Source organism: Haemaphysalis longicornis, unplaced genomic scaffold (assembly GCF_048455015.1).
Source record: "Haemaphysalis longicornis isolate Haplotype H1 unplaced genomic scaffold, Haemaphysalis longicornis Haplotype H1 scaffold_7, whole genome shotgun sequence".
NCBI classification, from domain to species: Eukaryota; Metazoa; Arthropoda; class Arachnida; order Ixodida; family Ixodidae; genus Haemaphysalis; species Haemaphysalis longicornis.
In genome coordinates, this window is record NW_027526422.1 from 134,260,975 (window position 1) to 134,283,422 (window position 22,448).

At 46.3% G+C, this 22,448-nt stretch overlaps 1 protein-coding gene across 1 annotated transcript; it reads right to left on the reverse strand.

Moving 5' to 3' along the window:
• Nucleotides 1-532: 532 nt before the first annotated feature.
• On the reverse strand, nucleotides 533-20,625 carry LOC144145166 (cationic amino acid transporter 2-like). The gene is made up of 7 exons (XM_077676673.1): nucleotides 20,463-20,625; nucleotides 19,396-19,515; nucleotides 14,641-14,769; nucleotides 12,794-12,949; nucleotides 11,536-11,675; nucleotides 3,451-3,568; nucleotides 533-865 (listed from the first exon to the last, which is right to left on the reverse strand). Exons 1-7 carry the CDS (start codon nucleotides 20,578-20,580, stop codon nucleotides 639-641), a joined length of 1,008 nt encoding a protein of 335 aa, XP_077532799.1. The 5' UTR covers nucleotides 20,581-20,625; the 3' UTR covers nucleotides 533-638.
• Nucleotides 20,626-22,448: the final 1,823 nt, after the last annotated feature.

The window sequence follows — 22,448 nt, forward strand, 5'->3', positions numbered from 1 at the left end:
TATATATATATATATATATATATATATATATATATATATATATATATATATATATATATATATATATATATATATATATATATATATATATATATATATATATATATATATATATATATTTATATAGTCTGGAATCAAAAACTCACACAGAGCGCGAAAAAATAAGGTTAGTAGAGACAGAGACACACGAGAAAGACATTGAAAATAAAAATATAAGCTTACTGACGTTTCAGGGAGAGGACTGAAGAAAGGGAGTCCTCTCCCTGAAACGTCAGTAAACTTTTATTTTTATTTTCAATGTCTTTCTCGTGTGTCTCTGTCTCTACTAACCTTATATATATATATATATATATATATTACGATAAGTATTACAACAATTAAATGCCTTCAATTTGCCACCATACCAGGATTTTTCTGCAGATGCAAGGCAAAGAATTCTTTCGCCTTCAGAAATTAGGAAAGGAGTAACATCACTTGGAAAGAACGGCGTTTATTGAATTAGCGGCAATGCCATTGTAGGCCAACATCTGACCACCATCTTCCACAACGCCTGTTGGGTCTCAATGCTTTTCGTAGACCCTACGAGAAAAGTAGGCCTACATCTCAAGGTAAATGTTCTCAATCCCCGTGTGCACGATTTAGATGCTCAGATATATGAAAAAAAACTTCCCCCCACCAGCCTCCTCTGGACGAGCGGGACGTACCCTTTGGAAGACGAAAGGCAGCGGTGCAGACACGCTCTGGTCGTAGTAGGGCCACAGCAGCGTCTGAATGATGGACACCCCAAAGTAGGCCAGGAACACAATGCCCAACGAGAGCATGATGCCAATCGGGATGGCGCGTCGGGGGTTCTTGACCTCTTCACCTGGGTACAAGGTACGAAGGAAAGTAGAGTGCAATGAATGCACGACAGTGACAGAAGGACTGAATTTGGTGTACTTCTGTAAAGGCAATGAATTCGGGTTTCGAGCCAAGAAATCCCAGAGTTCTAGAAGTCCCCTGCCCGTGACCCTAGAGACCAGCCTACCTGTATAGCCGCGACCCCACAAGAAACCGACTACATTCCCCTGCCTAGTTCTCCGGTGTGATTCCAAGGGCTTTGAGGTTCCTTCGTGGCGTCGGTGGGCACCGCTGTTCTGAGGCCCATCTTCATCATTCGATTATCGTCATCAGCCGCAGCAAGGACTGCACTGTTTATATTCCTTTCATCTTCGCCGCACTCGTTCATTGACTGTGGCCTCGACCAGGACGGTCGCCTTTGCCGGGGGGGAGTGTAAGGAGAAGAGGGAGTGGACAGAGCAGTGCAGCGCTATTCCTATACCGACGAAGAAGAAGACTGTTGGCGTGGGACAAAGCTCGAGCTGCGATGGGCGAATTATAAATATGCAGCTGCTTTGTCAATATATCGCTCCAGCACCGGTCATGGTTCATGTCATCCGTCCTACCGCTACGTAACAATACGTTTCTAATCTCCCTCGGCTTTTGTTCGACGACAAGCGATGCGTTATTTTCTGATAAATAGGCAAACAAAGCTGGCATTTTAAGTGCGAATGCAATTCTTAAGCGACCCTGAACCTGCGTCCACCGGCGACGTCCGCGCTCGTGCGAATGCTCGTGCCTGGCCGCTGACATGGCACATACCCACGTGGGGGATTGGCCAGGAATCGCCTCGTCTTCCTTGGCAACGGGGGGAGATGGGCGCGCGCTGCCTGGCCGCTGACACGGCACATACCCACGTGGGGGATTGGCCAGGAATCGGGAGTGAGAAGGGCTAATGCACCTGCTTAAAGGAGTACTGACACGAAATTTCAAAGCTGAGATCCGCTCTAGCAATCAAGTACAACGACAACACAAATAGGTGTCTGTGAATAAATGCATCTTTCTTTCTTTGTAGTTGTGTGTGTGTGTGTGTGATCTCTCTTTCGCGAACATTACCGAACCGCGCAAATTCAACTCGTGCATTCGCACTTTCACATTCTTCCCCTCGGGGAAATGCGGGGAATTTTTTTCTCCTCCATTTTCCTTTCATTTTTGTGCCGTAGCCAGACACCTAGACCCCATCGCGCCGACCGCGAGCGTAGAAGCTACAGGCGCCGTTTCAAATATGGTGCAACCGCGGCTGCCCGGTTATGCGGCCCTCAAACGGAAGCCTTCATTTCACCTAATGTGGCGATAACTTCTATCTCACCTTCTCTTCCCTCACGCGACGCGCAAACCTGGCGTGAAATACAGACTCGCTTCCCGCAGCAGTCTCGAGGCGTCTTCGTGGCCGACACGCCTCCTGGCCCATACATAACAAGGGTACAGTGAACTTTTCTAGCCCACTTCAGCAAGGGTAGAGCTATGCGCGCACTATTTACGGATTATTTATCAACAGCGGCTGGAAACGAACGTAAGAGCACTAGTTCGGATCAGTCGGATAACCCCCTGCAGTAAGTGCCCTAACCTTTCACGGGCGATAAGGTTGGAGCCGGCGGGGACACGCCTTACCGATACCAACAGCCGCGCGTGAAGAACGGATTAGAGCTTAATCGGGTCGCTTAACCACCTGCAGTGCCCCTTGTTCCTTTTGCTGCTTCCGGCTCGAGATATTGCTTGCAGAAGCTCGGGCGTTCAACGTGATAGGTTATTGACTTCGCCAATTGCGCACCAATGATTTTCCAAAACGAAACTGAAAGCATGATGGCTAACAAACGTGAGAGAAGCAGCCTGTCTCACAGTGTATAAAATCTATTGTCTGCGTTTTTTTTAATTACGCCAGCTCGCGGAAAGCTTGGATTTACATTTATTTCACGCGCTCAATCACTTCGGAACTATTTATTTTAGGGAAAAACATTTATAGATGCTTTTCCAATGAGCTCTCGCCGTGCACCAACATTGCGACGTCACAAACTGTAGGATCTGAAAGCGTACGGGGCGTCGGAACCCGTATTCACATTTCTAGCATTTTCTGTCTTATTAAGCAACTGCATGTTCCCAGAAAGGTGTATTTGGATTCCCGACACCTTAAATTATCGGCACAGGCTAACTTATTTCCACTCTTTAGTGTCCCTTTAAGAAGTCGTTGGTTAGGCTCGCCAGGCCTTCGCCTTCGAAGCACGCAAGCATGTGTCATTTCCCCGAGTAATTATTTCGGACACACTTCGAATATGTAAAGATTTTGATGGCACTGTTTATTCGTTTTCGGCGAAGAATTTTTTCAGACACGAAGAATACAAAAAATTGAAAAAATGTTTCCAGCAAGCAACATTTTACTAATTGTTATGAGTTGAAAGCTGGATTATATTCTATAGGAAGCACCTGTGCAAATTAGTGACAACGCTGCATTCATGCAGATAGGTTTTTTCTTCAAGCTCAATCCACTTCTATGGTCCAGTGCACACCAAGTACAAAGAACTAAGGAAAGAAGCGACCCAATAAAAAGAGGAGAGAAACATGTTCAGCACGAACTCATTGTGGCGATGTAGTCGAAGCCCACAAAGGCATAAAAGCAGGTGGCAGCGCCATTGAGAACTCCACCGATGCCATAGGGGAAGAAGCCCCCCTTGCCGTAGTGTTCGTCAGGAATCTGCAAGTATCGTCATGGCAGACACCAGCAGAGTGAACATAAAAAATGCGTTAGGAGTCCACTTTCTTCTTCATAATACGAACTTTCAGTTTGGCTCAAGGGAAACATCAAAACTGTAACGAATTCGATGCAACTCGTAAAACCGGCGGGCAGTTAGGTCTTTCCACAAGCAAGTGTTATGTAATAGCGCTTTCCATTGGGTGAACAGGAGCACTTCTAACTGCACCCAAAGTGATCTCGCGAGTTCTGGCGAATTCCAGTGGTCGCGCAGGAGCAGGGGCGTTGCGTTTCATTGGTCGAGGAGGAGCACTTTTTTGGCGCCGAAAGCAGCCGAGAGCAGTTCTGGGTGCTCCGTCGCCAGCGGCGGAGTAACAGGGAACGCCGAGGAAGTAACATCACCTCTTTTACGTCATTTCTGGTTTTATCCCCGGGTGGCGGAGGAAAAATGGCGGAATCCAGCAGCCGCGATAGTCGCTCAGTGCGTACGGCAGCAGCTAAGCGCGGCCGTCTGGACGATGCTGCTACTTTTAGATGATGAAAGCACCACAGATTCAAGCGCAAACTCATCATCGGAAAGCAGCCGGAGCAGCGACGACGACGACGATTTGACATTGCATGAGTTTATGTTCGAGCAGCTGTTCACCCCGCCGGAGCAGCGACCGAAGGTAGAGTCGTATCCGGAAAAGACGGCGGATGCTGTTATCGTTCGCAGCTAATTTTTGGGAGATACGATGGTGACCCTATCATGGACATGAACATCCGCTCGGCTTCTGCATTCGTCGCCATGCGGAAGGCAGACACAAAACCACCGGCACGTATCTGGGAAAACTGGCAAGGAACAGCGTGCGGAAAACACGAGCGCGCGAAATGCTCCGGGAAGCGAGAGTGGAAAAAGTTTGGTCACATGACTCTTGACATCACGCCCTCCCCCTCTTTTCACTCCTCCCGGAGCAGCGCGAGTGTTTCATTCGCGGAACGAAAGCACACGCCCCCGTTACTCCCGTGTGCTGCTCTGGCTGCTCGCTCCACTTGCTCCTGTTCTCCCAATGGAATTCGCCATAAGATTACTGCGCTCACCTAGAACGGTAAATGAAACTTCGAAAACTGTCCTAGCCCTAAACTGCTGCCCTCACAAAGAAACCGCAAGGGCATCTAATTTCGCGAGGTGCTTTGAAATGAGCAAGATGAATTAAACGGATCAACTGTAGTCGTTTTATTACTGACGTCATATTACGCGCTAACCACCATCTGTGAAATGTAACGTGAAACGTGAATGTAAGGAAAGGCGAACTTCCGAGCCCGTGTTGCTCTCCCGCAAGCAACATGCACGATTCATTGAAAACGTGGTCGTTGTGGTTACCACATCATCGAATTTGTGATTAAAAAAAGCGTGCGATTTCTGAATTGTCATGAAATACTTTTGTAGAAGGCATGCATCTCATCTCAAATGATGTCACAGAGCCATGACGACTCTTTTTTGTTGTGTATTTCTGTTCAAACAAGTGTAACCAGCATTTTAATATCAGTACCGGTATCGTTTTAATACTTCACGGGGGCCATGGAGACAAATAAAGTTTGGTTCACTTGCTTCGTTCAAATCAGACTAACACCACTTTCGACGTAAACTTCGTTCGCATAAGCTATATATTTAGGGAAAAAATGGAATGGTCATACGATTCACTAGCTCATTTCCTGGAACAGAACCTATGATGTCATATGCCCAGGTATGCGATTGGCTGACGCCGGCAACAGCAAATGCAAACTAGGCAGGGCTTACAAGCTTGCCGAATTAGCTATTTGCGCTCACATTTGGGTCCATTTTTATAGCAGTAAGAATTGTGGGGTGAACAATTGAATTTACGAACGAACACGTGAATACACAAGCAGTTAGTGCGAAACTTTGCAGGCCGACTCTACCTAACACAGCCGTCGGATGCATTCGACTTGTCTGACACAACAATGACCAACTCACATTAGCAGCACGGTCACTTACATGAACATATTTATCGAGTCATAGCTAACGTTTTTGGAAACAATTAGTACGGAACCTAATAAACATACGACCGGTATACAAGTCCGGCCAGAAGCAAAGTGCGACAACTCGAACTGAATGATGATGATTCGCGGTTTTTTCTTTGTAACGGGGTGGCGTTGCACAGTGACCTTAGTCGTAACGCCACTGTACAATCACCTCGCAATTAAAAAAACCTTTATGGGATTTTTGGGCTAGTGTGACATCTCTGTTCGCATGTCTTCCCAGATTCTTCTCTGCTGTTTTCCCACCAACATTCTAACCTTCTTTTACTAATCTCTGCTGCTGTCCAATTCACTTTTCCGCTAACCTTGAAGCCAAGGGCTTCCGGAAGCTGGACGTCTCCTTCACTCAGGACTGGACGGACACCTTTGCGCTCTGTTACAATATATCGCATAGTTTCTGGCTCAATTCCGCAGCCTGCGCATAGTTCTCCCTGTACCGGCTCGCGAATAAGCACTGTTGTCCGAAAACAGCCCGCACGGGCTTAAAAAGGAAATGCAGTAACTTTGGCATTATCAAAGAACTTTTTCTCTCCTGATCTCCCGCTTCCCGATTCTGTAGATATCTAAGGACTTCTTTGCGTCCATCCTCTTTTTCCAGGTCGTCGTATCTGATTTTTTCACTTCATTTTAATTGCCTTGGCTGTTTCCCCTGACCTACCAGTTTTCATATAGTTTGTCCTAAGCCTTCTGGTTCTTTTGCTCCAGTGCGTGTCCACGCATTTCATGCAAATATGCCGTAACACTGTGGCCGCCCATCTCTGGTCATCAATGCTTCAAAGTCTCATGGTGATAGCAAATAGCCAGCGCAAGAAAGACGAGGACGAGGAAGGTAACAGACGCAGCACGGCACTCACAACTGAATTTTTATTGGAAAAGGAAAAACATATATACACAAAAACCGCGCATGTCAAAACAGTTTAATTCAAGAATGAATCACATCGCAAGCCTGCAACTCGTCAAGTCACACGTTCTGCCAGATAAGAGATTTCGCTTTTGTGCAAGGACACAGAAGGGGCGCTAAGACAAGTTTCGCAATTTTTTGATATGAAAAAAGCCTCAGACACTTCTCTTGTATGTTGATCAGTGTGTTTGAACAACACGGTTGTGTCAGATAAATCCGGTGTATACTTGTGTACACGTGTACATGTGCGGGAATGAGAAGGCAAGTTAGAAAGCGAAGAGTTCTGAATGGACAGAAAATGCTCGCGCAGTCGCTTATTGACGCAACGAGCAGTTTGACCTACGTAGCAAAAACCACAAGACAACGAGATATGATAGACAACGCCTAGAGCACACTCAACATAGTTGTACTTGTGGTTGACAGTGCACTTGTTGACAACAAACTTTATATTGCTATCTCTTTTTTGGAAACCAGTGGACAAATTTTTGATAACTTATTTGGAGCTTTGAATACCACGTTAACACCATAGCGGGAACCTACGTTTTTAAGCCCGTGGGCAATCCTGTGGGTGTACGAAATTACTGCAAACTTATTTTTCTTCTGTGAAGAATCACCACTCGAGTCACGTTTAGCACGACCTTTAACAACTTTTACTAACTTATTGTTGACAGCCACGAGTACACTAGAAGGAAAACCCGCGTCTTGTAGACGGGCTACTTGCTTCGCAAAGCTAGCACCCAATGAATGTTTGCAGGAATAAGCGACTGAGCGAGCATTTTCTGTCCATCCAGAACGCTTCGCTTTCTAACTTGGCTTCTCATTGCCGCACGTGTACACCGGTTTTATCTGACACAACCGTGTTGTTCAAACACACTAATCAACATACAAAGGAAGTGTCTGAGGCTTTTTTTCATATCGAAAAATTGCGAAACTTCTGTTAGCCAAGCTTCTGTGTCCTTGCACAAAAGCGAAATGTGTTACCTTGCAGGACGTGTGACTTGATGAGTTGCAGGCTTGCGCAGTCATTCATTCTTGAATTGAACTGTTTTGACACGCGCGGTTTTTAGTGTATATATGTTTTACCTTTTCCAATAAAAATTCAGTTGTGAGTGCCGCGCTGTCTGTTACCTTCATCGTCCTTTCTTTCCTTTCTTTTTCCTTTCTTTCTTAAATGCTCCTCATGACTTTTTCGATAGGCAGGAGCTACCGTATATCTATATGCCCAGATTATTTCGTTTTCCACAGTATTCTTGCTTGTTGCAGGAATGCCGATTCGTTATGAGCGTTGTCAATAAAAATCGTAACTCCCGACTTTGCTGTGCTGAACTCTACCCCAGTTCAGTGGCTTCTTCCCCGCATATATCTGTGAGCTGTTGCAGTCTCTCTTCGCTATATCATCCGCTATATATTTAAGTACTATATCATCCGCATATTTAAGTCCTGGTATATGTTGCTCGACTTCATGTCCTTTACGGCTATAACACAGATTGAAACCTATTTTACTGTCTCCAAGCTTTCTTTCTGTTCTTGCCGTGTACAGCATAAGCAGCAATGGAGACAGTGGACAACCCTGCTTTAAACCTCTATCTGCAACTATCGGTCCGGTGCACTTTAGGTCGTCCAAGGGAATTCGCACCTCACTCTCATTGTAAATTCTCTGCAACAGCTGTATAAAGTCCTTGCCAAATCCTTCCTGCTCAAGTAAGCTCCGTAGAAGTTCTCTATCAACATTACCGTAGGCTACCTTTATATCAAGAAATACTATCCATAGTGGTCGTTTTTGAACCATTGACACCTTTATTGGGTTAGGACAAATAAATTCTCCTCTAGGCACCCGCCTCGTCTAAATCCATTTTGTAGTTCTTCCAGTATGCCGTTCCCCGCTATTAAGTCTTGTACTTCTGCTTTTATGGCTTGCATTTCCAGCCTGTATGCCCCAGGGGTACCTGGGATAGGCCTGTACGAGTTCGCATAAGCCCTGTCTCCTTTAACTTTATAGATCAGCTTCACCCTGCTCTTACGCCAATTGTCCGGTACTTGCTTATAATTTATTACTTTTTCGATTGCTCGAATCACTTGTGCTTTAATTTTTGGGCCAAGTAGGTTCACCAGCCATATAGGAATTTCATCTGACCATGTTTCCGTATTAGCAGGGGCATTTTCTTCAGATTTTTTCTAGTTTAGTTTCTCCAACTTCAGTGCTCGATCTGTACGCACCTCAGTTGCCCCACTCTCTAAATGCTGTAATCCCCTGTCCGTTCGTCTGAACTGCTCTTGTATCATTGAGCGTGTGTGAAATACCGCCTCTTTCCGGTTTAGTACCTGGCCTTCACCGTTTATGACATGACGTTGTACTTCTTCGGTCTTTTCTTTAGTTCCTTTACATGATTCCAAAACTTTCTCGACGCGCCCTTATCTTTTTCTCGTATACTCGAGACCAACCGCCCACTTTCTTGTTTACGTTTTTGCTGTATAAAGTTTTCCACTTCCAGCGTCATTCGACGGTACTAATTCCACTTCAATGGTATTTCCTCTGCTTGCGTTCCCACTAGCTTGGTCTTCCTGTGCTCTCTTGATGCTTGCTGTCTTTGTGTTGTAGGCGCCTTGATTTCTTCTTCCACCAGCTTCGCTGCGTTCGTTTTCCGTTCCAGCAGGTGCATTTCTTGCGTTCCTTATCTTTTCTTGAATGAAACCAATCGGTTCGCTGTTTTCTCAATCTTCCGTAGGCTGTCTCTCGATTTCCGCCTCCAGGCTTTTGGCAATATTAGCCATTTGCGAATCGTTTAATCTCAAGTCGTGAACCAGCGTTTTCGGGTTGTGACCTCACGTTTTCCAAAATCCCAAGTTATCCGTCTATGGTCACTTCCTAAGCTGCAGGCTCCTACTTTATCTATTTCCAGTAGATTCAACCTTTCATACACACCTTCCGATAGGAGGCTGCAGTTTACACTAGACTGCTTCTCCTCTCGTTCCCAAGTAAGTTGTCCCTCACAATTATCTCTCTGTTTGCTACAATAAGATTATGTTTTTCACACAACTAGTAGGAGTTTACCATCGCTGTCTGTGTATCCGTCCAGGTCTTCGTTGTGGGAATTCATGTGTCCCACTCGAATCACCTCTCCCGATTGTCTTAACCGATCGAAGTCCCGCAGAATGCAGCTTACCAGTTTATCATTCTTTTCGCTAACCCCGCTTTCATACCCTGACCCCAGATGCGCGACTCCTAACAGCTCTTCTGTTCCCGCTATCGTGCCCTTAACCCACATATGTTCTTCGCTGTTTTCGTTTACTCTGTGCCAATTTGTTCCCTTTGGAATAAGTATGCCGACCCCTCCCACTTTTCTAGTACCTACGGTTCTGTTAGAGCCTTGCCATATATATTCATGCATTAGTGCTGGCTCTCGTAAATGCCGAAGAAAAGTTTCTGGAAAGGCATATACTTCAGTTTTTTTTTTTTCTAGTTGACTGTGAACCTCTAACCATTTTTCCCGTGACCGGCCCCTGTGCATGTTTAGGTAGTTAATCTTAGCCACTCCTTCCTTTTTCTTTCGGCTAATTCTTTTCCGATGTTTGGGATAAGCATGGGTCACCGGGGAACTTCGCTTACTTCATCGCCAGCCTGCATTGCTATGCCATGCCCCTTAGTTTTTGTACTCCCTGTGTGCTAACTTCGTCACTTTTCCTCGCGCTATACTTTTGGCCTCCTTCGCAATCGCTTACCCCTGCCGCATTTTCACTGTGCCTGTTATTTATTCCAGTTTCCGGGATGCTCGTGGCCCCCCTAAATCAAGCTACTGCCCGTGCAGCTAGTCTCCTCCGCACCTGCCCCGCTAGAGGCTCACTGAACTAGACGGTGACGCTCACCAGAGACGGAGTACACTCCGTCTCTAGCAAACGCCAGGCCCCGGCCCGCACGGTGCATTTCCCGATCAAGGCCAACCACCTCAAAGTTCATTGTTTTAGCGAGCGTCCAAATTTCTCGGGTCGCTTAAACCACTGCCCTTTCTATGCGGCCTCCTTTACCCTCAACCACCGCCACCGTGCAGACCGCGATCTGCACGTCTTCCTAAACTGCCCTCAGTTCACTGACCCCCTTCGCCACATGCTTCGCTATGCCGCGTCATCTTCCCTGAAGCACGTCGTTTACTCCTCCCATTATCACCACTAGGTGCTTGTCTGTCATTGTGTCCCACACCTGCTCTTTCGCCTTTGCCATCACTACGTTAACCGTCTTTGGGGGAGCATGCTAGCTTCAACTTTCCGGTCTTCCCCTACCCTCTTTGTTATCGAATTTTCTGCCCTGCGCACGTTCTAATCGCTCACAATGTGACGCGACGCAACCTTTGCTCCTTTAGCTGAGCAGGTATTTTTGCCACGCCGGCTTCCGCGCTGATTTTCAATTCACTGGTATTGCAGGGTCGGATATGTAAGTGGGCGCTAAGCGACATAAATAAACGGCCGTGTGTGAGATGGTAGCCGACCTGGTCATCAGACCATCTTTAGTTTAAAGATCCTGCCCTGGATACGCCATTGTCGACGTGACGAAAGAACTCGATTAGCGGGATAATTGAACGTTTGGCTTTAAGTGTTTGATTTCAAAGTGAATAAAGCATCGTTTGCTGCCGGACAAGATGATAGGGCTTTATAAAACACTCAAACTTATGAATAAAACAGACTTGTATTTTTTCTGAATTTCCCTTTTAAGGCCAACGTCGCTCCAACCCATGCAAGTGGGACACACATTCACGCAAAGACACCAGAGGCAGAAACAAATTTCAGTCGCCCTGGTAGCTCAGTTGGTTGAACATCTGCCACGTCATTAGGATGGTGCGGTCTCCAAACACATACTATTCTCATATCTTTCTCCATTTCATCATTTCTTATATTTAACGTGGCTACATTCCCAAATACTACCCCGATGTCTCCGCTTGTATTCGTGATGGAAGCTGTTCCTGTGCTCGTATGTGAGCCAGCGAGTGCGCACGTGTGCATCTGAATTTTTGAAGATAAAGGAACGGAAGGGACTCACGTCTTGTGGCTTGAGGCGCCAGTTGGCAATGTTGGCTTTGAAGGAGCCCGCGATGACCACGAAGAGCACCACTAGTAGGTTGACGCACGTGAAGACGGTGTTGAAGCGCGCCGATTCCTTTACTCCAAGAGCAACCATCCCTGCATATTCACACAGTTCAAGTAGAACGCTCTACAGCAGACAGCTACAACCCCCTTCGTAATAGCAGCATAACAGCCCAGAAAACGGGACAGCTGCAAGGGCTGACAGGTGTGAGCACCGGTGAGGGAAACAAGGTCAAAAGATGTCCAAAGAAGATAGAACAAACGTTCCCACCCTATGCACAAATAAGCAATTTGAACGTTGCAACTGATTATCAACGATTTCCCGTGAGGCAGTGCAGTAAAGACCACTTTTACTTCTACTTGTCTGCGTCTGTGGTATAGACGATAAGTTGTGCCTGTAATTGCCAAATGCACAAAACAGGCAACAGACAACTAATAGCACCGAACCTTCCAGTAAGCCCGATGTATGAGACATGCATTAAACCTGACATACGTATCCTACGCCAGCATTAACGGTAAACAAATAGTGGAAAGCAAAGCCTCTTGTTTTGGTTAATTTAACTTGGAAAACAGTTTTACGTGGTCAATTTTTTGTAGTGCCTCACGCACTTCCCGTAGGTGAAAAAATACTGCACACTCCTGTTTCGTCCATTCCCTGAGTGTTCAGCCGAAAATCCCCTAAAATGCAACTTTCAGGTAAAGGTTGAGTTCACTTCAGTTATCAACTGTATAAAAAGTTTCGAAGGCGCTTATTTAGTGTTGCAATTACCCGTGTAACAATCGCTTTCCTTAAGACAGAAAACGAAAACATCTGCTTATTCATTCAAATAGAACTGTGCCAAAGCCTCATCATTTTATAGGAGTGTGGGAAGAATCAAATCTTTTGAATATTTATGGGATAATTACAAATTTTAAGGGATGTAAGCAAAATGCAGTATTCAAAAGCTGCGAATATTTTTGGAGTGTTTTGGAATATTAAAATTCGTCGGAGCACTCCATGAAACCCCCTTAAACATAGTTTTTAACAAACTCTGCCATCGGTGATTACCATTTCTCAACCATTACAAACAATTATGCGATTCATTTTCCGGGATTGTATCTACGTTTGTACAGACAGTGTGACTCGGTGGCAAAGCAGAGATCCAAAAGAAAAAAATTCCTTTACTGAAGCAAAGACGCTTTACTGAAAGAAGAATCACAGCGAAAACACCCACCAGCCAGAAAGACGGTGATGCCGAGGGCGAAGAAGTCGGGGTAGGAAGAAAGACCGGTTACCCCGACAGGCATCCACTCCAGCATGTGCCTCTCAATGGTGTGATTCAAGAGGCTGTCCAGGTAGCCGCTGTAGCCCCGAGCCACGGACGCGTTGCCTGCTCCCCGTTAAAGACGCATAACAGTATTCAGCTTTGAGGGTTACAAGGCTCAGGCGCTGAGGCTAGACACTTTTTCTATGAGGAATTTGCCAAAGTACAGAGCGACTGGTCAGTTTGCACCTCCACTTGAAATTGGTTACACACTGCCTAAATGTCTTGCATGTAAACATTTTCAGGTTGCTCGTAGAGTCGCATCCCACTTAAGGTGCCGATAATGGTTGAGCTGCTCCTGCGTGAGAACGCGCAGCGGTCCAATTGTATGTACACGAGACCCGCGAACCCCATGGAGGTACGAACAGTCATGCACCCGTGGGAAATCTCAGCTTTAAAGACAGCCTTGATACTCAACTAAGGCGTAAGTTGGGCGAGTTGGTTACTTACTGAAGACTTCATCGTAGTATCGAATATTAACAGAAACAAAATTAAAGAGGAGACGAAACACACACTTTAGCGTATGTGTCATATCCTTTTTACCTTTGTCTCTGTGTTAATGTTCGCTAGTACGATGAATTCTTCAGTTACCTGGTATTCAACTGCTGTTCTACAGGAACGATAAAGAACGCCTGATGACATATAACTGCCTACGACGAACAAGAATGCAAAAGATATCAGGCGGAACAATCTTTACCTTGTAATGACATTCTGCTAATTTGCAATTACTGAAGTCAAGCATTTTATTCAACCTCGCAACATGTGCCCGTTTATTTCTTGAGTTCTTTAATGGGAAGGGTCCGCCCGGAAATGCGACATAGTTGAAACATTCTTTCAACATACTTTAGGGGATCGCCCATAATAAAATGAATATTCCCAAAGCAATAATTCCCGCACTACACAGCAGTCCAACGCCGCATCCTCAGCTCTGAGTCTCTGACAAGGATACTCAGCTACACTCAGTCAAAATGACCGACGATGCCGCCATGGCTGGAGAAATTCTCACCAACATCTGGGGCGCGAGGACGGGTGGAGACTCCGAATTTCCTTCACATCTCCATTTTTGGGAACAATTATGTTTATTCCTTCTTTTCCTGTTCATTACGTCTCCCGCCAACAATGCAGCCAGTGTTGCTGAGCCTTGCATTTGTGGTGCAGTACACCGAAAAAATAATGTCTCATTGGTGCATCTTGAAGAATACGCGTGTACTGAATCCCCCTCCATCGCAAACATCAGGCTCGGACCGATGCTCACGCCTTGCTGCGGATTCAGGATTACGCACTCCCAGGTTTTTCACAGCCCCTCGCACGTTGCGTCAACCATGCTTTATCTTTTACCCATCTCAGAGGTCACATCTTCACGCTGTTGCAACATTACTAGATGCCTGTAACTCCTTTTATGGTCCTTCAGTGCGGCGCTTTATCACCGTAATTGCCATTTTCTCCTCTTATGCCGCTTCCGCGGTCCCCCACTAGCACACTTAATTCTACACTGCGTTGACAGCACGCGTCTGTAATCCGAGGACGTTCGCGTCGGGCGGAGGCACGAAGCGAACACAGTGCCACCACAGCCAAATGACAGCGCCGGTTCTCAGTTATGCTTGACATATTACCGTCCGCAAGCCCTGTTTTTCTCTAGTCTTCTGTTGGTCCTTGCTCGCGGATCTACGCCGGAACGTTGCTCCCGCTATATTCCACATATTTCTTGGAAATAATAGACGGATTAAAAATAAAAGTCAGAAAAACGAGCGGCTCACCAATGACGTACTCCAGGATGAGATTCCAGCCCATGACGAAGGCCATGAACTCCCCAACCGTGACATAGCTGTAGATGTACGCCGACCCTGCTCGGGGAACGCGAGCCCCAAGTTCCGCATAACACAGGGCTATTGAGGTGTGGGGAAGAAAAAAAGTAGAAAGGGCAGTTTTTGGTCGAAATGATATAGGACACCCTATTTCGGCATGTTTTAGCCATGCGTACTTGTGAATTCGCCACTGCACTTGAGAAGTGTCAAAACCTTTACCCGCTCCCACACCATCCGCACGATAGAGTTTTTCCGCATTGTTGAAATATTAAAAAAAAACGAGAACGGGCCATCCCATGATTGGCACTTGACGTTTCCCTGAGAACATTGTTTAATGCTATAACTGCTCAAATCAATGTTTCCAGCTAGCGAGTGGTTGAAGAGTCTTCTTTAAATGAACGTGGCACCTATATCTAACATTCATTCATGATCAATCCCTAGCCTTCTATGATGCCGGAATAAAAGCGGGAGGGGGGCTTTCAACCAATTCCACCGCATTGGAGCGTGCCACATGCGAACGCGAAATGTGGGACCGTAGGCCCCCCCCCCCCCCCCCCCCCACATCAATGACGTCTTTTTCAAGACAACTCTTTTTTGTGCTGCCTACTAAAAAGCTTAAAGAGCTGTGATGCAAAAAAAAATCGTGCCGCTTGAAATAGTGGTGTAAGGCTGGAGAAACAGCACAGCTGGTGGCCTCTCTCCTTTCATCGGAGACCCGCGTGTTGCACCTAAAATGGTTTTTCCAAGCTTGCCGCGGAACGTTCCCCATGACTGGCAGGCCCGGATCGCTTTGACCGCAATCTTACAAATCTCTCCCAAAGTGGACCGCTTTTGCAAGCGCTAGAACCTGCGGTAACCGGCTTCGCGAACTCAGCGTCTGTAACGGGAACTCTGCGTTTGTGCTCCCCACTTCAGGCGCGAACATACGTGAAAAGGAAAGGAGACCAGCGCGCAGAGATCACGCCGCCAACGCGATCGCATAGGAGCCGGTTTGATAACGCGAGGGGCCCAGCTTATATTCCGACCGTAGGCAGCGTTCTCAGCCCGTTTTTTTTTTATGCTGCGCCGGTCTTTTAATTGCATTCTGTTATGAATTATTTGGGGGGGGGGGCTAGGTTAACGCTTTCTTATTATTTTTATTATGTGCGGAGCACCTTAGGACCGCATAATGTCCGTCCGCGCCCGTGCGCATAACATTTACAATCGCAAAAAATCACACACGCACCGGCAGGATTCCAGCCTCTGTCTGGTAGACCAGACGGAGTTAGTGTCAGTCTTCTTACCCATTGGGCTACGATCGTGAGTTAGTACCCGAGAGGCAAACGGCTTACTCCCTCGCCTGTTACGGTGCGGAGTACCTTAGGATCTCCCAATGCCCGTCCGCCTCCAACCGTACGCACACCACCACCAAGCGAAAATCAACTGAAATTCGATTTGAGCCGTGAGTTGCAGTTTCATTTCGGGAATAATCAAGGTGCAACTCACGGCTGTAATCTAATGAAGGTCGGGGCGCAACTTGGACGTCATTTCGAGTCTCCGTACTCCGCACCCTCGCCATCATCTACGGAGTGGAGATGCTTCCATTTTTTTATTTTGTGCATTTCTCTTTCCGTCTCATTCGATAGTACAGACTTGAGGCACTCCATTCTACTTTAGAAGCTACAATAAATACGGTATTGTGTACACATGGGTGTCAAGTACCTCTACGGATAGAGCTTGCCTGTCCAATACTCAAACATAGTAATTGTATACAAGGCTTACGAGCTAAACAAGAATCAAATCAGGCATACCTCCTTGAAAGTAGTTCATGCTACACTATGATTCTCTCGCCACCAGATTTAGTTCCCGGTGTCGTTCTGTGCCTGTGTTTCGTGGCTCCTGATGACTACAGCCATCATACACTTGCGCTATGCCCAGGCCATTGATCTCTGCTTTGATCACAGTTGTATAACTGTTGAGCTTACCTTGTAGCACAGCTGTCAGGAATCTAAAGCAGAAGGTAAGCGGCCGAGGTAATCCTGTGCACTGTTGCGACGGTGGTGAGAATGGGAATACGTCAAATTCATTGGCATAAAAAGTGCAGACCGTGCGCGCGTACTGAATGAAACGATCTTCTTTTTATTCTTTTTGTAACAAGTCATGGGGATCATTTAGAAGAGCTGTTTTTGATCAGTAATGGCGCTAGGATTTCGCTCCACGCCACACACCTCTTGTACGATAATCACAATATTATTTTGCATAGGGTTGTACACGTGACAGCACTGGAAGAAGTGTTTTTTTCCAGGCCACACCGGTTTTGGTGGAGTCACCCTAACTCCTTATCCAGTTTTCTCTGCTGAAGAGAACGTGTATTTGTGGAGCTTCTTCCGCGATTTATATGGTGTCGTACAAGATTCAGAGTGGTAGAAGAAAATCCGGCATTTAATTGTAGCCTTTGGCTCAACAGGAAGGAGCAGGGCAGCAGTAAAACAAAGGTGGCCGGGCATCTGCCTGTTTTGCTGTCCATTCAGTCAAACGCCGGCAGCATTCCTGATGACCCTTCCATGTATTTCCTCCTCCTTCATCTCTCACCCCTCACACTCTTTCCCTCTTTACCCACAGACTGGCACACCCCTCTCCTTTCTATTCACATCGCTGCATAAATTTTAACGTCAGCCTTCTGCACATCCTCATCTAACCTTTTCCCTCTTACATAAACTCTCACTTCCACCAAAAACTCTCTCACACTCGCATTCCCTTGCTGTATATCTGCTCACACACCCCTCCTATGTTACCCTTCTCCTCTAAACTTCGTTGTCCTTCTCCTTCATAAGCTTGTATTTCACTATCCCTGCCTCTCCCCTAACAGTTTTTAACAGTCCTTACTGTGGCTGCAACTCTTTCCTGTCCCTCCTCCTCCTCCCTGCATGGTCTCCCATTAGGCTTCGACATCTCATCCTTATTCCTTTTCCCCTCACCTAACGCCTTACACCACCGTCTGACCACTTCCCCTCACTGATTTCAATAATTCTCCTTTCCCCCGCTGCACGTTTGCGCTACAACTGGTATCTCCGCGTGTCCCGCTTAGTAAATTTTCCCGCTCCGTACATCCTTTCCCTATCGCTCCCCGTCGTCTGTCCCACATTCTTCTTCCTACTCCCACCTTCAGCTACATTCTTTTGCTCCCAGTCTGTCCATCAGTTCCTGTCTAAACTCTGTTACCATCACCCATTATCTTTCCTCTCCTCTTTCCCTTTTCTTCGCGTTCTTCCCCCTCCACCAAACCGCTCCTTTTCACTCCTTTCCTCACCCTTAACGTCCCCCTTGCGCCACATTCCTAATCCTCTTCTCCTTTATTGCGCCACCAATATTAACCTACAAGCGGCAACAAATTAAGAACGGCAATAGCTCATGTAGTGTATCACCCGGCCGAAGCAACGGGCACGCGCGGACGTGCGTTGAAAAAAGGTCGCCATTAATGCGTAACACCACCTGCCTTCTCTCACCTAGCTTGTCGTCGATACAGTCATTTATAAGCGGATTAAGGGCAAAAAATAACCGAAATGGCTCGTGTCACGTTCCAAATACCCGGAGTGTGCGCCGTGCGGAGGAACAAGCTTCGCTCTCGTTCTTAAGTTATAACCCAGCATAACCAACTGAATTCCGTCGTGTGTCAGAATTTGACCTTGAAGGGATACCGCGTGACTTACCGGTGCCGCGGCGCCGGAGACTAGCGGCACCTATCGGCATGTTGGAGAGGTCGGAGGAGCGACCTTCTCGCGAGGCGGAAAGAGACACGGCACAGGACGACGAATGTTTGAGGCTTGAATACACGCTTGCCGAGGGCTGATCATGCAATCTGCTATCATTGCTTATAAATCCAGGTGTGCTAATATGTTAGCTCAAAAGTTATACAACTGTGATCAAAGCAGAGATCAAAGGCCTGGGCATAACACAAGTGTTTGATGGCTGTAGTCATCAGGAGCCACGAAACACAGGCACAGAACGACAACGGGAACTAAATCTGATTGCGGGGGAATCATAGTGTAGCATGCACTACTTTCAAGGAGGTATGCCTGAGTTTATTCTTGTTTAGCTCGTAAGCCTTGTATACAATTCCTATGTTTGAGTAGTGGACAAGCAAGCTTTATCCGTAGAGGTACGTGACACCCATGTGTACCCATTACTATTTTTTGTTACTTCTAAAGTAAAATGGAATGCCTCAAGTCTATGCTATCGAATGCTGAAATTCCCAATTTAAGATGAGCTTAAACCTTCCCTCCCCTCGTTTCCCTCTCCCGCACCGGGTTATACGCAGGTGAGCCGCTCGCTGAGCTCAATAATATCCTCAGTGCACTCTCATTTCTTCTTTTCCAACCAAATGATTAGTACTACAACTTGAAGACGTACAGTGAGCATATCGCCCAATCAGATAGCTCCTCATTTTTGTTATCACTAGGGTAGCCTTTGCGATGAAGCTCCAAGAGTAGCGCAGGGCGCAGCGGTACAAGCGTTTGCTCAAAATGTTTGAACTTGGGTGGCCACCGTTCGGCTTGTGTGGTCTGGTGTGTGCGACGCTAATAAGTTCACTAACGTTATTGCTTTTCTGTCTTTTGACTGCTTTTATTTTAGCATTAATTTTTCTCTTGGCAGCGTATGCATGTAGCCTGTATGTAGCAGCAGTGCATTTTCTTCAAGTTGCATTCTGTCCCGAGCTCGCCGTCTTACCTGAGAAGACGGAAGCGATGGCCGCGATCAGGAAGGAGAGAACTACGGCGGGTCCAGCTTTGGTGCTGGCCACTTGCCCGGCTAGAACGTAGACTCCCAGGCCCAGGGTACCTCCCACACCTACAACGACACAGCAGGCACGCAAGGCCACCTTTTACGCCTTGTGTGTACCAATACACTGGGAAATTGAGCTTTCCACCCCTGATTCTTTGGTTGCCGCATAGTTGTACGCGGAGCAACTCTTCAGAGCTCGCATTGTTTGCTGTAATTTGGTCTGATGAAGAAACGCCTAGCCCCTAGAGCATATACCAGGGCTATGGTGAATTATTTGAGCCATCTAACGCACGCGGCGCTTTCGGATATTCAGGGTATGCCGTCCCTGTTGTTCTCTGCCTCCCGAAAAAAAGCAGCAACTTGAGACCTTCAGCTAAGCAGTACGACGTGCTTTAGTCAACTAAAAAATGTAGTAGGCACCGCTCGTTTCTATTTTGTAACTTGCCCTATCGCAAATCTATCATCTAAACTAATGGACCATTGCCCAGATGAGAACCAAAGCTGCAACTTCGCAGGCAGCGAAAGATCAGTCAAGCTTACTCAAAGGTAGAGCGCACAGTACACTAGGCTCATGAAAACCCAAAGCTGCCGAACTCTGTTTTCCTACAGTCGCAATTAAGGACATTGTATGGCACATGAAAAGCAGATAACTGAAACACACAGCTCAGCTTACTTCATTTATTTTCTACAACCCTACACTTCTGGGGCGATCCCACTGTTTAGAACTCGTAAATAACATGAAATACACAGGGGTAAGACATTCACATGGGGAAGTATCACTCCCTACTCCAGATCGCAGAAAACAACCTTAATTCCATGGAATAAAACATCGGGGTAAAAAGCTTCATTTTACGACACATTTCTAGCCCCCTAAAGACTGTTTTCTACTTTAACACACTCGCCTTAGCACCGTGATTATTTACTGCTGAATAGGCAAACGAAATTAAAAGCAACTAAAAAGTCTGTCTATCTAAGCCTTCCCGCCTCGGCAAAGTCATGGCATCGCTACTCACCTAGCAGGGTCAGGTCAAAGGTTGAAAGGCACCGGTTGAGCTGTGAGGCCTCCGCGTCAGCCTCGACTTTTTTTCTCCGGATGAGGGCACCCACAAATGAGCGTGCCCTGACCTCCATCTCCCGTAAAAGGCCGTTTTCTTGCCCAACCTCTCCTTTGCTTGAACCTGCACCGATACGGGACAGCTTCCTGAGCAACCACCTAAACCCAGCACGAAGATTTGCCGCCACATCGGTCTGAAGATGGTGACCCACACTTGCTGAAAAAAAACTGTGGTTGATTCCTCTGACATAGGAAGCAGTAAAACACGAAAGCGAAATGTGCAGCGAAATCTGCAGCTGAGTATGACTTGCGGGTTGGCGGCTGTCTTGTGGGTGTGCTTGGCGAGCGACTTCCTGCTGGCGGGTCGCTCCAGCAAACGTGTACTGGCGTCATTTCCGTGACGGGCAGGACGTCAGCGAAATCTTGGTGTATACCGGCACAAAACGCTTTCGTGTTAAAATATAAAACCCGACAACGAACAACCCTAAGTATAACGCACTTTTTAGCACTAAAGGTTGCTTCCTCACAAGAAGACCCTGTGTGCAGGGGTGCACCCTTTACAGGCCGCTCGCTTCGTTCCACTGGCGTCACTTCCGTGACGGATATGACGTCAGCGAAATCTTTGTGTACCCGAGAACGAAACACTTTTGTGTTAAAATATGTCTACAGGTTCTCAGGCACTCTAAAATAAGAAGGCTGTTGTGTAAACGAGTACACCCAGAGAACTTGTCCTCGAACAAAATAAAGTTACGCATACGGCCCTGTTTTTTTTGTGTTTACCGACAATTTTTGCATATAAAAACACATTTAATGTAGTTTTGACTCTACTACGTGTAGAAAAGCCACGCCTATTGTCACAACTGCAACACGAACGCAGCTTAATTGCCGACGTCACTAAAACTGCACACGCTTAGAAAAGTGTCAAGTAGCTGCGTTATGTGTATAACAAACAGGTGAACTTTGACTGATAATTAATCGACCCATAATTTCTAATCCCACAAGCAGAGTTCTGGGGAAATTTTAAGTAAATGTAACCTCAGAAGCTTTCCGTGATTCGAAACTGTCACACATTTCAAGCAGCAAATGAAAATCGTTTAAAAAATCTCTAAAGGCTGGTTATAATTCTTCCAAGGACAAATTCCCGTTATGATGGTTTGCTTCTGGAGTCAGGCACAACACCATTTAGAAGTACCACCACGCCCAAAAATTCCACATGCCATGGAACGAAGAATGTTAGGAGTAATGGTTAGAGCTTGGAAAAGAGCCTCCTCGATTAGGGAACAAACTCGAGCGTAAGATATCATTGTTCAAATTAAGAAGCAGAAGTGGACTTAGGCTGGCCGTGTAGTAAGATGACATGACAACTGGTGGACCATCAGGGTACCTCAATGGAGGAACGAAGTAAGAAAATCTGGGTTAAAATAATGGACTAAGGCGGCGCAGGTGAGGAGCTATTGGAGGTCAATGGGAGGAGCCTTTGTACTGGAGTGGACTCAAATATGCCGTTGATGATTTAAGACGCGCGTGTGTACACTCGTGTGTTTTCTCAGATTAATTATACCAGCACGGCAGCATCAACAGAGGGACATGAAAAGCGAAATATTTGACTTGAACTGCTAGAACTCTAGCTTTAATTCCGCTTGGTAACAGGTTGCGCTTCCTTCGCAAGAAATAAAAAAGGTAGAACTTTTATTCATTCATTCATTCATTCATTCATTCATTCATTCATTCATTCATTCATTCATTCATTCATTCACTCATTCATTCATTTCCTACTGCGGACCTGCGCAGTTCCAAGCAGGTGGGCACAATACAAATACCAGGAACATCCTCAGACACTCAAGTCATAGAAAAAAGGAATGTGCCCACAAGCACACGTTTTCAGACCTAAAAGCACACACTCATCAATAAACACATTACCCTTTATACAGTTGCTGATCCCAAG